Source organism: Quercus robur, chromosome 5 (genome assembly GCF_932294415.1).
Source record: "Quercus robur chromosome 5, dhQueRobu3.1, whole genome shotgun sequence".
Lineage (NCBI taxonomy): Eukaryota > Viridiplantae > Streptophyta > Magnoliopsida > Fagales > Fagaceae > Quercus > Quercus robur.
The window spans coordinates 74,486,625-74,501,210 of record NC_065538.1 but is presented as its reverse complement, the minus strand read 5'-3'; the positions used below and the strand labels follow the sequence as shown (position 1 = coordinate 74,501,210).

Below are 14,586 nucleotides of genomic sequence, written 5' to 3'. Positions count from 1 at the left end.
AATTCATATTGGTTGATACAATGAGCTAATTGTGAGATCCAAAAAACTAGAGAAGACATGGTTCGGCGCAATCTTGTTGGAGCAAGAAGCTTGGAAGGCTTAGGTGCATTGGGTAGATTAGGTTTGAAGGGTCGATTACTATTCATGTATCCCAACTAATTTTCTAGTAGATCATTTATCGCTTAAAGGGTGGCGGAGAGGTTTTTCGCTGAGTTCTTTTGTTTCCTCTTCGATAACACGTGCCGGTGTTATCTTGTGTTTTGCATCTCTCTTTCCCTTACTCTTAGCTTTTAATTTCTACTGGTTGTGATTGATTAATGGCTTAGAGTAGTTTGCTTATTCGGGTATTGCTTATATTTCATATTCCGCACATATATTGTTTGAATATAACCTTATGTTGGAAAATTTATATTTGGGGGTCTAAACACTCACAAGTGTTTTATATACTTAGTGAGTTTTCAATTAGTATCAAATAGGTACACCTTGTCAGATTTATATATCCTTAGTGTGATCCTCAACCTCTAGGATGGATAGGTCTCAATCCCTCAATGCACCTCCCTTCTTTGATGGGAGTAATTATGCATTTTGGAAAGTGTGTATGCGTGCATTTTTGTGCTCCATTGATGAGAGTTGTGGGATGCTGTAGAAATTGGTTGGACAAGGCTAAAGGCTGCCAAATCCTCTTGGGATAAGGCAGCTCTCACGGTGGCTAATGCTAATAGCAAAACACTTAATGCTATATTTTGTGGTGTCTCACCGGATGAATTTCACAGGATTTCTCATGTGTTAATTGCCAAGGAGGCATGGCAAATTTTGGAGACTACATACAAAGGCACCAAGAAGGTGAGGATACCAAGTTTCAAATGCTTACCACTTGGTTTGTAGAATTGAAGACGAGTGAAGATGAATCATTCGACTTATTCTATGGAAAGTTGAATGAAATGGTAATCGGGAAATTGAACTTGGGTGAGAAGATGGAAGACTCCAAAGTAGTAAGAAAGATCCTTAGATCATTGCTGGAGAGCTTCTAAGCCAAGATGACCGCCATTGAGGAGAGCAAGGATCTTGATGAGATAAAGGTCCAAGAACTTATTGACTCTCTTCAAATATATAAGTTCACTCTACCATTTTAAAAGAAGAGCAAATCCCTTACTCTTAAGACAATCCATGGGAGAATTGAAGCTCAAGATTCCTCGGAAGAGGACAATGTTGAAAAAGAAGTAGCATTCCTTGCAAAGAATTTTCGCAAGTTCTTTAAGCTCAAAAAGGATGGGAAGTCCTTTGAGAAAGGAAAATTCTCCAATTTCAAGAAAGACAAGAAGGACTTCAAAAGGAAGGATTCCAAAGACTCTTCTCCTTCTCAAGGAATCACTTGTTATGAGTGCAATGGGCATGGTCATTTAAAGGAAGAATGCCCTACCTATTTGAAGGGAAAAGGTAGAGATCTTGCTACAACCCTTAGTGATTCGGATAACTTAAACTCCAATTTTGAAGAAAGCTATGATGGGGAAGGAAACTACTTCGCTTTCATGGCCATTGCACCCGTAGATTTTTTTGGAAGATTTAAGTATTCTAATAGAAGAGCTTGGTGAGCATACCGAAGTGGAATCTATTGGTGTTGGAGATGAATCCAATGATGATGAAGAAGAGTGTGTTTATGAAGGAACAAATAGATTGCAAGAATCCTACAATGCACTTCTTGAAAAGAGTGGAGAATATGCAAGAGTGGCTAAGGCAGCCATTAGAAAGATGAAAAAAGCCGAAGAGGACTATAAAAGCATCCTTGCGTGGTACAAAGAGACTAAGTGTGAAGTTGAAGGGTTAAATGAAGAACTAAGGAATGCCTATTCCAAGATAAAGTTTCTTGAGTTTGAGGTTGTTCAAGCAAATGGCAAAGTGGAGCGTGTTGCTTCCAAGAAACTTGATGAAGTGCTTGCCTATCAGAAGCCCTCTTCGAATAGAAGTGGCTTAGGGTACACCGAAGAAGGTAGCTCAAACTCTAAAGTGTCAAAGGAAATGAAGTTTGTCAAGGCTAAAGAAGCATCAACTCCTCTTGTTGACAATGTAAAATCTGAAAAGAAGCCAAATGTGGTAAATCAAATGGTTTTGACGAAGTTTCCCAAGCCAATTGTGGCTAAGCCCAAGGCAAGAGAAAAGTCTCTTCCTAAGAGACAAAGAGGTCCACAAACGCAACACTATTGCCATCATTGTGGAATCTTAAGGCATACTAGACCAAATTGCTACAAGCTCCAAGCATTGAAGAATGCGGATCTTTAACAGCCAAGAAGACAAGGAAAAGGCAATGGGAAACCCAAGCAACCAAAAGGGCAAGAAGGAGAACCCATTATGAGTGATGTGATGAAGATGATTGACACCATCACCTCATGTTTGGTCAACTTCACCTTAAGGTTTGAGAATCATGACTTAAGTACCCAATCCTCAAAGGATATCACCCCAAACACACGTGTCGTGTGGGTGAAGAAGGGTACTCATGTATAAGTATTATAACATGTCCATGCATTAATTCTTTCTATATAATGTGACATTGTTGTTTGTTTGTTTATTTTACATTCTGTCATGTTATTTATTTATTTATTGTTTAAAAGCTTTGGTTGTTTGTTGTTTTTGATCATTCTTTATTTTGCTTTGTGTCAAAAATCCAAAAACACATAAAAATATAAAATCAAAAAAGTTTGATCGGCAATGTTGTGCATTGTCACATGCATGTTTAGTCTTGTACCTCCATACTAATGGCTTTGTGGATTAATGAGATTAACTTGTTCTTTATGCACTTGTATCTTTGTGGGAATCATTTTGACATCTATGTGATTTTTATAAATAGATCTTCAAATTTGTCATGAATGATTAGTCAATAGTTTTACTGATCTTAAGACATGTGTAGACTTGTGCCTATATATCTTCCCACTTTTTTTTTTTTTTTTTGCTTAAAAGCTTAACCAATATCAAATCTCAAAAAGAGATAATGAACTGAAAAAGTCATTGCACAAACTAATATTTGACTAGGAATTAGGGAAAACAACATGTATTTTAAAATGTATGGTGCCAAAAGCCAAAGACTTACTCATTAAATTAAAATACCAAAAATTTTAGGTATCAATCTCAAAAAGAGATGTAAAGATCAAAATGATCAAATGTTATCAAAAGAAAAGAAGCCAAATGAAAAGCTTCTAACTCAATGTAATCAAGTTTATGTGGAAGGTCATATATGTTCATTTCTACAATTGAGATAGGTCACTCTACTTAGTGCTAGTTATGTATGACTTGGTTGAATCGATCATTGAAGTTTCACATTAGACTAAGGACTATCTCAGAATTGATACCCACCCACATCACACATGTCTATGTTCAATGAATGTCTTATTCATTTGTGTGATTGTACTTGATTAAATATGATGTACATACTCAAGCATCTATTGATCAAACCCAAAAAGATTTTTGAGTATTTTAGTTGTTGCTGGAAAGTATTTTGATTTGAAAATTTTCACACAAAAATCCAAAAATCTACAACTTTGCATTTTCACGACTCACTCGTGAATCATGCTCAAGTCACGAGCTTAAACCGAGGCATTTGCGACTGTTTGGCGAGTGTAAGTCTCAATCGTGAAAAAGACTTACAAAAATTTTCAAAATTTTTAGAAATATTGATTTTTCAAAAAGACTTAGAATTTTTTTTCAAAATTTGGGTTTAAGGGATTTTAGCAACTCACTTGGCAACTCATTCGTGAGTCAGTTGAGTCGTAAAAAATGCATGTTTTGCAAAAATAGGGTTAAAAATCAAACAATTTTTCAAAACTTTTCACTTTCCCTCGCATCACGTGTTTGTCCCTTTGTCTTCTCCACCTCTCCCTCTCTCAAAACCACATTTTTCACTCCAAAAACCTTTATTATTCTCTTCAATTATCACTCCAAATCCAAGAAAAGGTATGAATTTTCACTCCTCCTTACTTTACTTCAAGTTTAAAGCATTCTTTTTCATGGATTTGTTGGTTTTGTTGAGATATTATTGAAGAACATGAGTTTTTGATGAAATTGATGTATGGGTTTTGTTGAGAATGATGTTATAATGTTTGTTTTTCATGTTTTTGTCAAGATTATTACATGCTCATGCATTATACAATGTTTTGTGTTGTGGTGTGCATACCATTTTGTTGATAAAATGTCTATTTAGATGTTTTTATGTGTAATTTTAGACTCCACCGAGTACAAAACTTGGGGAAAATCATGTTTCCATGTTTGGAACAACTAATGGTTATGTGTTTCACACTTTTCCCTTTACATGATTTCATGCCTCTTATATACACACTTTTCCATATGATGCACACACACACACACAATCTTTGACATGTTGTGTGCCTAAGGCCATGATTATATCATGCTTTGATGTTTTGCATCTTCACATGTCAAATTGTTTTTTTAATTGCTCTTTAAATTTCAATTTTTAGGGTTTAATTCGTAGTTTTTGTTTTTGGTATTAACTTTTGTCTAACCGAGTTTGTTTCCATTCATTGTTTTTTTGTTTTTGTGGTCTTTGTTGCTATGTTTTGTAGATGGCTCCACGAAAAATTGTTGCGCAACGTGGTGACAAGAGAAAGCACAATGGTGACAAGAGAAAGATTGTTTCGCACCCCTCAACATTTTGAGAGATATGCTCTTCAATTCAAAACAACTCCAATCATTCAGGAGAGACAAGTGTATCTTGATGATCTTCAGAATTTCTTCATTCCTAGTTGTTTTGAAGGACAAGCCTAGGATAAACTTCTTGGTGAAGTTCTCAGAATTTGTGATCATTTGATCAAAGAGTTTTACGCTAATGCATCACTCAAGGAGGAACACATAAATTGCTGGGTTAGAGGTCATGAGTTCACCATTGAAATTGAGGACATTGATGCTATGCTTGGATTTGAAGAACAAAATCATGAAAGGTTCACTCCGTTCAAGGATAGAATGCTCTCTTTAGAATTTGTGCAACTTCGCCTTGGTGGCCATAGGGATGGAAGAAGCCTCAACACAACCTCCTTTCTCACAGATTTGAGATGCCTAGCATATATCATGATGTACAACTTGTATTTGGTCAAGAAGTTGTCAACCATCAACAATGCTAGAGCCATATTCCTCATGAAGCTTCGTGAGAACACCTACATTGACATTAGTGCACACTTGTATATCATCATTGTAGAGTCCACAAAGATGACCTCAAGATCAAAGCTTCTTGTCCCAAATTTTATAATGAGCATTCTTCATAACAAAGGTATGGAGACTCCATAACACATAGGCCTAATGCCTCTAACTCCTCCCATCAACTCTCAAAAAATCCTAAGAAGTAAGGTTCGACTTCCTGGAGATGAACATGCTGAAGAGACTAAAGAAGCACCTCCTACTAATATAAAGATTGAAGTGGAAGGACAACAACCTCTTCCAAGACATGGTGGTGGTCGAGGTAAGAGATGAGCATCATCATCTTCATCAGTTCCTCCCGATGCTTTCAAATCATACTTGAGAGGATTGATGGTCCTCGGGATGTAGCAGATGAGCATTCCAACAGACTTGTAGCTATCTAGGACTAAATCAACGTGTTGGCAACCAAGTTTGACAGCTTTACTCACCAACCTTAGCCCTTTGACCATTTCAGTCAAAAAAAGGGGGAGTAGTATGGTAGCTCTTGAGGGGGAGTAAATAGCAGTGATTGCTAGTTGGTTTAGCTTATGGTTGTTATGGTTTATGGTTTATGGTTTTTATAGTTTTTATTATGGTTTTCATAGCACTTTGTTTTAGCACTCTATGGTTTTAGTATTTTGCTTTTAAAATACTTGGATATTTTGTGTTATGGATACTTGGATTTTTTACTTATTTAGACTATGTTTTTATGTACCCTTGCTTATGTAGCTTAATACTTTGAGTTAATGTCTTGCATTTTCTTTAGTACTCTTGTGCCCTTGTTGGATCTTGTATCCTTAATGAAATGTAAACCTAATGCTTCTTGCTTTAGTGTTTTTGCATCGGTTGAGTGTTAGATATGCAAATGATACTTTGCATTGAGCTTATTTGCTTGCATGTTCGGATATTCATTCACCGTGTGAAGCATGCAGGAATTTGAAAAGTTAGGCTAGCTAAATCACTACAGGACAAAAAGTATAGTCTGACCTAGTCTGGTAACTGGCGACTGGAACTCGTGACTTATCCTAGTTGCAAGTGACTCGCCAATGCACCCTATTTTGCTAAAAAGTGACTTTTCACATTCCATCTCATACCCTACTATAAATACCCTTATATCTATGAAATGTAGAGAGCTTCCAGAGAGAATTTTGAGAATGAAACCCTAGAGAAAAACAAGATTGATTCATCCACAATCTTATACACTTGATTCTTCAAATTCCTCTACTCGCACCCTCTCTATTGTCATACCCATGAGAGGATCCTAAACCAAATCCTTACCTCACCAAATTCAAAGTAATGAAAAGGTTCTTGGTGTTTGGGAAGCAATTTAAGAGAGAACCAATTCATATTGGTTGATGCAATGGGCTAATTACGGGATCTAAAAAGCTAGAAAAGACACGGTTCGACGTAACCTTATTGGAGCAAAAAACATGGAGGGCTTAGGTGCATTGAGTAGATTAGTCTTAGAGGGTCTATTACTATTCATGTATCTCAACTACTTTTCTAATGGATCATTTACCGCTTGGAGGGCGGCGGAGAGGTTTTTCACTGAATTCTTTAGTTTCCCTTCGATAACACATACCGGTGTTATCTTGTGTTTGCATCTCTCTTTCCCTTTCTCTTAGCTTTTAATTTTTGCTGGTTGTGATTGATTAATGATTTAGAATAGTTTGCTTATTTGAGTATTTCTTATATTTCATATTCCACACATATATTGTTTGAATATAAGCTTGTATTGGAAAATTTGCATTTGGGGGTCTAAACATTCACAAGTATTTTATACACTTAGTGAGTTTTTAGTTAAAAAAAAAAAAAAAGTGATTTACAATGTGAATATATATTATATACACGTAATAGTTCCAAAAAAAAAATATAAAAAAATAAATACACATGATATTTGACTTATGGACAGCCACTTGATTAAAATAAAATGAAGGACAATTAATGTCTCTTGAATTTTCCAAGAGCCTTTTTATTTAACTAGTTTACACCTTAGGTTCTGTTTAGTTTCAAAAAATGGTATTCTATCATTTTCGGTCCAAAAAAAAAAAAATGGTGTATAGAAAAATAAAAAAACACTTATTTTTATATTTGGTAGTGTTTGGTAAGTTGTTTTGAATATATAATTTCGATATAAAATACATTATACCCAAGTTTGGTCATCATTTTTTTTTTTTAAAGTAACTTTTCTCACTTGCACACACTCACATCACTCAAAAAAAGTAACTTTGTGTTTTCTTAATATTTACGAATATGTCATTATATTCTTATTTATAAAAAACGAAAATGTTGAAAAGTTGTTTTCAATTTTTGTATTTAAATTTAATTTTTAGGATATTGAAAATAAAAACTAAGTACAAATGTTAAAACCAAACCAATTTTTAGTGGTGAGTCCTGCAAAAAACTAAAAATAAATATAGAATATTGCATTTCTTTCAACTAAACAAACAAGCTCATGGTGTTTCTATCGAAAATATTTTGGGTTTAAATTCTCCTTCTCCTAACTATTGAATTATTAAAAAAAAAAAAATTTAAAAAAAGTTTCTTAAATTTAATCATAATCATGGACTAACTAAAATATACAATATAAAACATGTGCTAATAGCCTAATATACTGTAGGGACACGATTTTCTTAACGGCCCAATAATGATGTTGGGCTCTTACATGAAAGATCTCTCACAATATGATTTGTAAAGAGTGGGCTTGAAAGGCTATCGTTTTGGTCACGGGGCGTTGGTCCAGGCCGGATCTTAGGGGAACTCAGGTAAGAAAGGGCTTCAGTCTGGATATCCAAGCCCTACAACTTCATAACCTGAAGGATTGGACTCCTCGGATCCTGTCCGAGGAGCACTAATGCCTTTCTCCGGTTACCCGGCGGTGGGGTTTTTTGTGGTGGTGTACATATATTATCCGGGCATTCTCATCCCTGGAGTTTTTTCTCCCAGGCGAGATGGGATCCCCCCCCCCCCCCGATTAGTTTACCTTTTCTTTTATACCAGCCTACGTTCGATGTCCCTCGTCCACGTGTAGGGTCAATTTTTCCAGGACTGACATTTGTCCCGTCAGTCTAATCCCGCAATTGTTGGGGATGGTTGATAAAGCCTAAGAATCCGGTTCTGTTAGGTGTAGAGTCTTTTCTGGGAAGGGTAATGAGGGCAACTTTCCCGAGATATTTTAGATCTCCTATCCAGTCTGGTCCTATACCGTTTTTGCCCCTCTTTTTTGGTGGAATTTTGGGTTTGCCGAGGACCGAACTGTCCTCGGCAACATCTCCGGGCCATTTGGGCTTTATGTTATTGAGCTTGGGCCGTGGCTGTCTTTGGCTTGGGCCCTTGGACTTCTCACGAGCAAAGGGACCTGACCCATAAATTATTGGGCCCCACATATACTAATAATGATTTTCCCGTTAGCGTGTGAGAGCAAGACAACTTGCACTTCAATCTTTGGGGTGTTAAGGAAATCATCTAGCGTGGGCCCATATTGATCTCGTAAAAAAAAAAAAAAAAATTTGCGTTAGTCTTTCTATTTTTATTATTTTAGTAATGTTATATCATTTAATAATTTTATATTTCATATCAAATTTGTCAAATATATTTTTGGATTACATTTTTTTTTATATACTTCTTCTACTTGAAAATTTTCATGATGATTAAAAATTAATTGCTCTCTTATCTATAAAATATTTAAATTTAAAAATTTTATAATTTAAAATCTATAGAATTTGAGCTATTGGATATAATAGTAAATAACATTCAATTCACATGATATTTAACGTGTTAAAAATAATGAGAATGTATACTCCAACTAGGGAGTTTTTAAGACTATTAATTCATCAAAAAATTCATAAGTAGAATAAGAATAACAAAGAGTTACACTAGATCCAGATGTAGTTTATCATGACCCATGTATATATAAAGAAGAGGCATGGAAATGACAAAATCCTATCAGATATATTGATGACTTGCCTTTAGATACACATTTCATAAATTTATAAATAATTATTATAATATAAGTTACAAGTGATGCTAGGGATGTCACAGATTTTATTACATATGTCATATAAGATCCACCTATTATCTTGTTAAGGTGGCTCTAATCACATTCCTTATAACATTAGTTTTTAAAAATTTTATAGTAAAATTTGTAGTAATTTTATCATTCTTAATAAGTTATACAATCATTTCTAAGGAAATAGTTTATTCTAATTTATTGAAGTTGGGGTCTTTTTATGCATAGCTGCACATCCCATACACACAGGAAGTCCCTTTCTTGCATTTGTTGTTGCAGTTTCCACAATGCTTCTTGTTGGACATTGGGTTCACACACTCACCTTTGCAGCATATCTCTGTGTACTTGCATTTCTTCCCACACCTCCCACAATTAAGTTTGTCTACCCTCACATCCACACATTTCTTCTTGCAACAATCTGGCCCTGGGCTGCCCTTAGCATGGCAAACCCTAGGGTACTTGTTACATGTCATCACGACCCGGGAGCTTTGAGCAAGGAAGCGACTTGTTCCTCGAAGAGAAATCGGTTCTTGGGTTTCAGAGAAAGGAACATCATCAAGGTTGTTTTGCTTTGTAGCACTATCCTCATCATTAAGAAATGAGTCATTTTCATATGGTGTTACCCTAGTAATGGCTAAAGCCATGAGCATGACTAGCATAAGGAAAGCACTTGGGGACATCATGATTTTGTGTGTGAGTGTGTGTAATATAAGGGAGAGATATTTGAAGTATGAAGGAATTAAAAGAGGAGGGGCACAGTTTGAATGGATAAAAATGTAGCTAGAGATAGAGATTTTTATAGAGAATTGGAAGGCCATGGTATGGAAAGTAAAGTTCATAGTTGCATGGGCCATAATCCATATGCTGTGTTCATTAATTGATGAGATGGTCTAATTCAATGGTTTTAAAAGGATTCAGTAAACGAAGTTAGGCTTCCAAAGAATTTTTAAGCTCCAAATTAGGGGAAAATTGAAAAACTGACACACATTAAATTTAAGGTGGTAGGCAGGGTAGGCTACTGTGTCCTACACTCCTGCTCCTTACTATTAATTCCTATGGATCATATATATGTGGTTAACGAGATTATTTCCATCCACCCCTAATAAATAAATCGTTGGTAATATCTATTTTCATGGTTATGCCATATTCGGTGGGATTACATTTTACTAGTATTTTAAACAAATGATAGACTTGGTCCAAAGGTAGAATAACGAAAAGCCAAAAAGTTTCAAATTTCTATCTTTGCTTTAAACTACCTTGAAAAACCGACAAGTTGTGAATTTTACAACTTCACTCTCATGGATATATCATTAACATATTTTTTTAATTCCTATACATTGATCACAATGTCATTTTTTAGTTTTTAACAATTATGAATTAAACTTTGCATGAAATAATTTAGTTTTGAAAATTGGATAATAATTATAAAAAAGGACGGCAACACATGTGAAAGAGCACTTTAGGAAGAAAAATACGTATATAAGAGAGATTCGGAAAGGCTCTATAAGTCTCTTTTCCCGGTTTTCCCTATTTAGATTGCAAACAACGAAAAGAAAAAGGTCGATCTTCCCAATGAAAGGTAAAAAAAAAAAAAAAAAAAAAAAAAAAAAAAAAATTGCAAACCCCGAAGAGAAAAAATTTGTTTACCAATCATAATATTATTCAAAAAATAAAAAATGATTAGTCGTATTAAATTGTCACATAGACTGAATTGCATATATCATTGCAAGACCGGTTGGAAGTTTAAACAACTTTCTTTTTCCGAGACTTAAAAAACAAAAACCAAAACAAAAAACAGGTACGGAAGCACTTCCATCCATGCAGTCTATGTTTTGACCTTAGGCTTTTATCATAAAACTATTTGGAAAAGCATGGTGGACTAAATTATTATTATTATTATTTTTTGTTATTAGTATATTTTTTAATAGATTTGATAGAAATTTAACTTATAGTGTGGCACTAACTTAGAACTCATTGTATTATTGATACGATATATTTAAATTTATAATGTCTACTCTATAATAATTGTTCTATTTTAGAATAATTATTCTTTATTATCAGGTTAAAATATCAATTGGTTTTAGTATAGTTAAGATTTTATTTTATTTCTTGTTCAACTCTAAGGGACTTTACTGATTGGACAATTTTATTATTATTATGTGCAAATGATATAAGTATCCTTGATCCTTTATAGGCTTACAATCTAAACGCCCTTCCACAAGGTGTTTTTTTTTTTTTGGTGGGTGGGAGCGGAAATAGTTAATGCATTTAGATTTATAATATTTAATTTGATAATTATAAACTAGATCCAGTTCAAATAAAAATTATTAAAAGGATCATTTTCCATAGAAAAGAAGGAACAAAAAAGCCTAATTCACTGCTTAGAAGAAAAACAATCACATGAATCCATCAAATATATACCACAAATATTTGATTCACAATATCTGACTCCATTTTTCTTTTCTCTCTCCTTACAATTTCCCTTTGCATTGTTATTTTTTAAATTATGTATGGTGAAAGGAATACTTCCTCCTAAGAGATGGCTATTTTAAATCAATGTGATTATGAATTTTTATGTTTTGGGACTCTGTTGAGCTTTGTGTACGTGCAAAGATTGTTACAAATTTACTTTTGATTGTGAGACAAAATTGTTTCCGAATGATTACAAAATGTACCAAAAAATGAACTATAAAATAAGGAAGAGTTTTCTTTTAGGCCAAACTAATAAATAAATAAATAAATCAAACTATACCGACAATAACTCTTGTATACTTTCTCCAAATTACATCCGGACCACACACGTAAATTTAGTTAAATACCTCAAGTTCTTTCCGTAAGTGATTATAATAATAATAATAAAAAGAAGGCTAAAGATGGTACTTATGTTATGTGTGTGTGTGTCTATATATATATATATGATGTATTATATGATTTTTTTTTTTTTTTTTTTTTTTTAAAGTATTAGTAGATGATTATTATAAAAAAATAAAATAAAAAAAAAAAAAAAAAAAAAAGAGAGATTTTGATCATGAATAGGGATGAAAAATTATTAGATTCATCAGAAGGACTACATGTATAATTGATAACGTTTTATCGATTAAGAAGACTAAGGAGAACCGTTTTAATAGTTCTTCGGATCGGCATAATAATTTTTTGATAAGAACTGGTACTCGGTATCACCATTGCACACGCAGTGTAAATCACACAAACGTGAGTCCCATCCTTTTTCCGTGGATGAGTTAGGACGAAAAGTCCAGGACGGCAGTTTAGGATTCTGTCAAACGTCTGACCCATTGGTTTTGTTGTTAAATTCAACTCTAGGTTGGGCTTGTCATACTCATCACTATTCTATTCACATGCATGGTTGCTAAAATGATGCTTTCTTGCTTTTTTTTTTTTTTTTTGGTGCTAAAATGATGCTTTCCTGCTGTTGCCTTTGCGGTTTGGGCCTCTTATCATTTAGTAGGTTATTTATTTATTAATGTTAACAGTTTTTCCTTTAATCGGTGAGTTCAAATTTCCAAATGTAAAAATGAAGATAGAAATTACTTTTTTTTTTTTTTTGGTGGGGGGGGGGGGGGGGGGGGGTGGGGGTGGGGAGGTTAAAAAAAAGGAAGCAAAATAAAAGTTTTGCATGTTGTATTGGAGAGAGAGAGAGAGAGAGAGAGAGAGAGAGAGAAAATTTTACATTAAAAAAAATTACACAATTTATAAGAATATTACTGAACATCACATAATTTTTCTTTTTTGATAGAAGTATTGTGCCCAAATAATCGAGAAGTATATCAATCAACTAATAGATAGCACAATATTTTCACATACTAAAATCATGTTTAATTTTGTGCTACAATAAAAACCAATTACCCACATATATATGTATTTGTAATGTGGTTTAGCATAGATGGAAATTACAATTGCAAGCATTAAGCATACTCAAATATTATAAGATAGAGAGGTAATTCTATACCTTATTACGTCAAAAACAAAACCAATTATTAATTAGTATCACACCAATTACACCAAAAACAAGATAAGCAATATATTTCACACCAATAGATATGCATGTTGGCAAAAGCGTATGAAAGAGTGATCATCTTGCCTTTATTTGTTACCTAAAATCATTCTTCCTCCTTTGGTCCTGTGTATGTATTACTATCACATTTTATCCCTAGCCATTTATATATATATATATATATATATATATGAAGCATAACATCTTTGCTAGTTGTTACAACCAGAAAAGCACTAGTACAACTCTTTAATTAGCATAGCTGCATAGCCCATACTCACATGAACTTCCCTTGCTGCACATCTTGTTGCACTGGCCACAGTGTCTCTCATCACTGGATGGGTTCACACATTTCCCTTGGCAACACATTTCAGAGTAGTTGCACTTTTTTCCACACTTCCCACAGTTAAGTTTGTTTGTCATCAGATTAACACATTGTTTGTTGCAGCAATTAGGCCCCGGGCTGTTCTTATCACGACAGATTTTAGGGTACACTTCACAAGTTCTCACAGCTTTGAACTGTTGGGCAAGAAATCGACCCCTTCTTGGGAGAAAGGATGGTTCCTCGCCTTCTGGTAACACATGTTCATTAGCGTTATCATTCTTTATGTTGACATGTGATTCATCATCAACAGTTGAAAGAGATATGGCTATACTCATAGTTAAAACCAGCAAGGTGAGCATGATTTTTGATGAGTTCATTGCCATTGTGTGTATGTGTATGTGTATGCGTATGCATATGCAGAGAGAGGAAGTAAGAGAGGGTTAATTATATGAATAGTTTGAAGATGGGAAAGAATATGGGATGTTAAAGGTATTTATAGAGGGGTACGGTATATGAGGATATGTAAGTTGGCTTGGAATAGTAGTCTCTATCAACAGCAGTAAATGGGAGTTAAGTTTCCAATTAAATTCAAAATTTCAAATGTGAGAGAGAAATTTGGGAAAAGAAGAAGAACCAAAATTGGTACATGTTGAGTGTGTTGACTTGTGCGTTCAGGAAATTAATTTCCTTTGATCGCGTAGTTAGGGAGGGGATATACAAATTAGGCCCCCCTCCCTTTCTCGGCGAGTAAAGCAACTATTTTTTTTTCAGAATATTATATGATTAATACTAGAGATATTATAAATTTTATTGTCTAAGTCTAATCACAAAACAAAAAATAATTAGAGAATTTATTTGCTATCTTGTTGATATGAGATTAATCATATTCGTTCTCATTTCAATAGTAAACGTTTCATAAAAAAATTAAGTCCATAACTATAGCATATTTCATTCATAGTTTGAACCCTCTATGAGTAAAATTTATCTATTTATTTATAATTTGATATTTAAAAGGGATTTGAACCGTATATGTTTCCGTTGGAAACACTAAGATGTGCTCATTAGTTG

At 34.0% G+C, this 14,586-nt stretch overlaps 2 protein-coding genes across 2 annotated transcripts; both read right to left on the bottom strand.

The window, feature by feature from the left end:
• Positions 1-9,104: 9,104 nt before the first annotated feature.
• LOC126729180 (stigma-specific STIG1-like protein 1) lies at positions 9,105-9,936 on the bottom strand. Its single transcript, XM_050434868.1, has one exon. The coding sequence runs from the start codon at positions 9,865-9,867 to the stop codon at positions 9,403-9,405; it is 465 nt and encodes a 154-aa protein (XP_050290825.1). The 5' UTR covers positions 9,868-9,936; the 3' UTR covers positions 9,105-9,402.
• Positions 9,937-13,442: 3,506 nt separating this feature from the next.
• LOC126728699 (stigma-specific STIG1-like protein 1) lies at positions 13,443-13,901 on the bottom strand. Its single transcript, XM_050434485.1, has one exon. It carries the CDS (start codon positions 13,899-13,901, stop codon positions 13,443-13,445), a length of 459 nt encoding a protein of 152 aa, XP_050290442.1.
• Between the last annotated feature and the right edge of the window lie 685 nt (positions 13,902-14,586).

Coding starts and splice junctions, on each gene's coding strand:
- LOC126728699 (XM_050434485.1), bottom strand. CDS start 13,901: ATGGCAATGAACTCATCAAAAATCATGCTCACCTTGCTGGTTTTAACT.
- LOC126729180 (XM_050434868.1), bottom strand. CDS start 9,867: ATGATGTCCCCAAGTGCTTTCCTTATGCTAGTCATGCTCATGGCTTTA.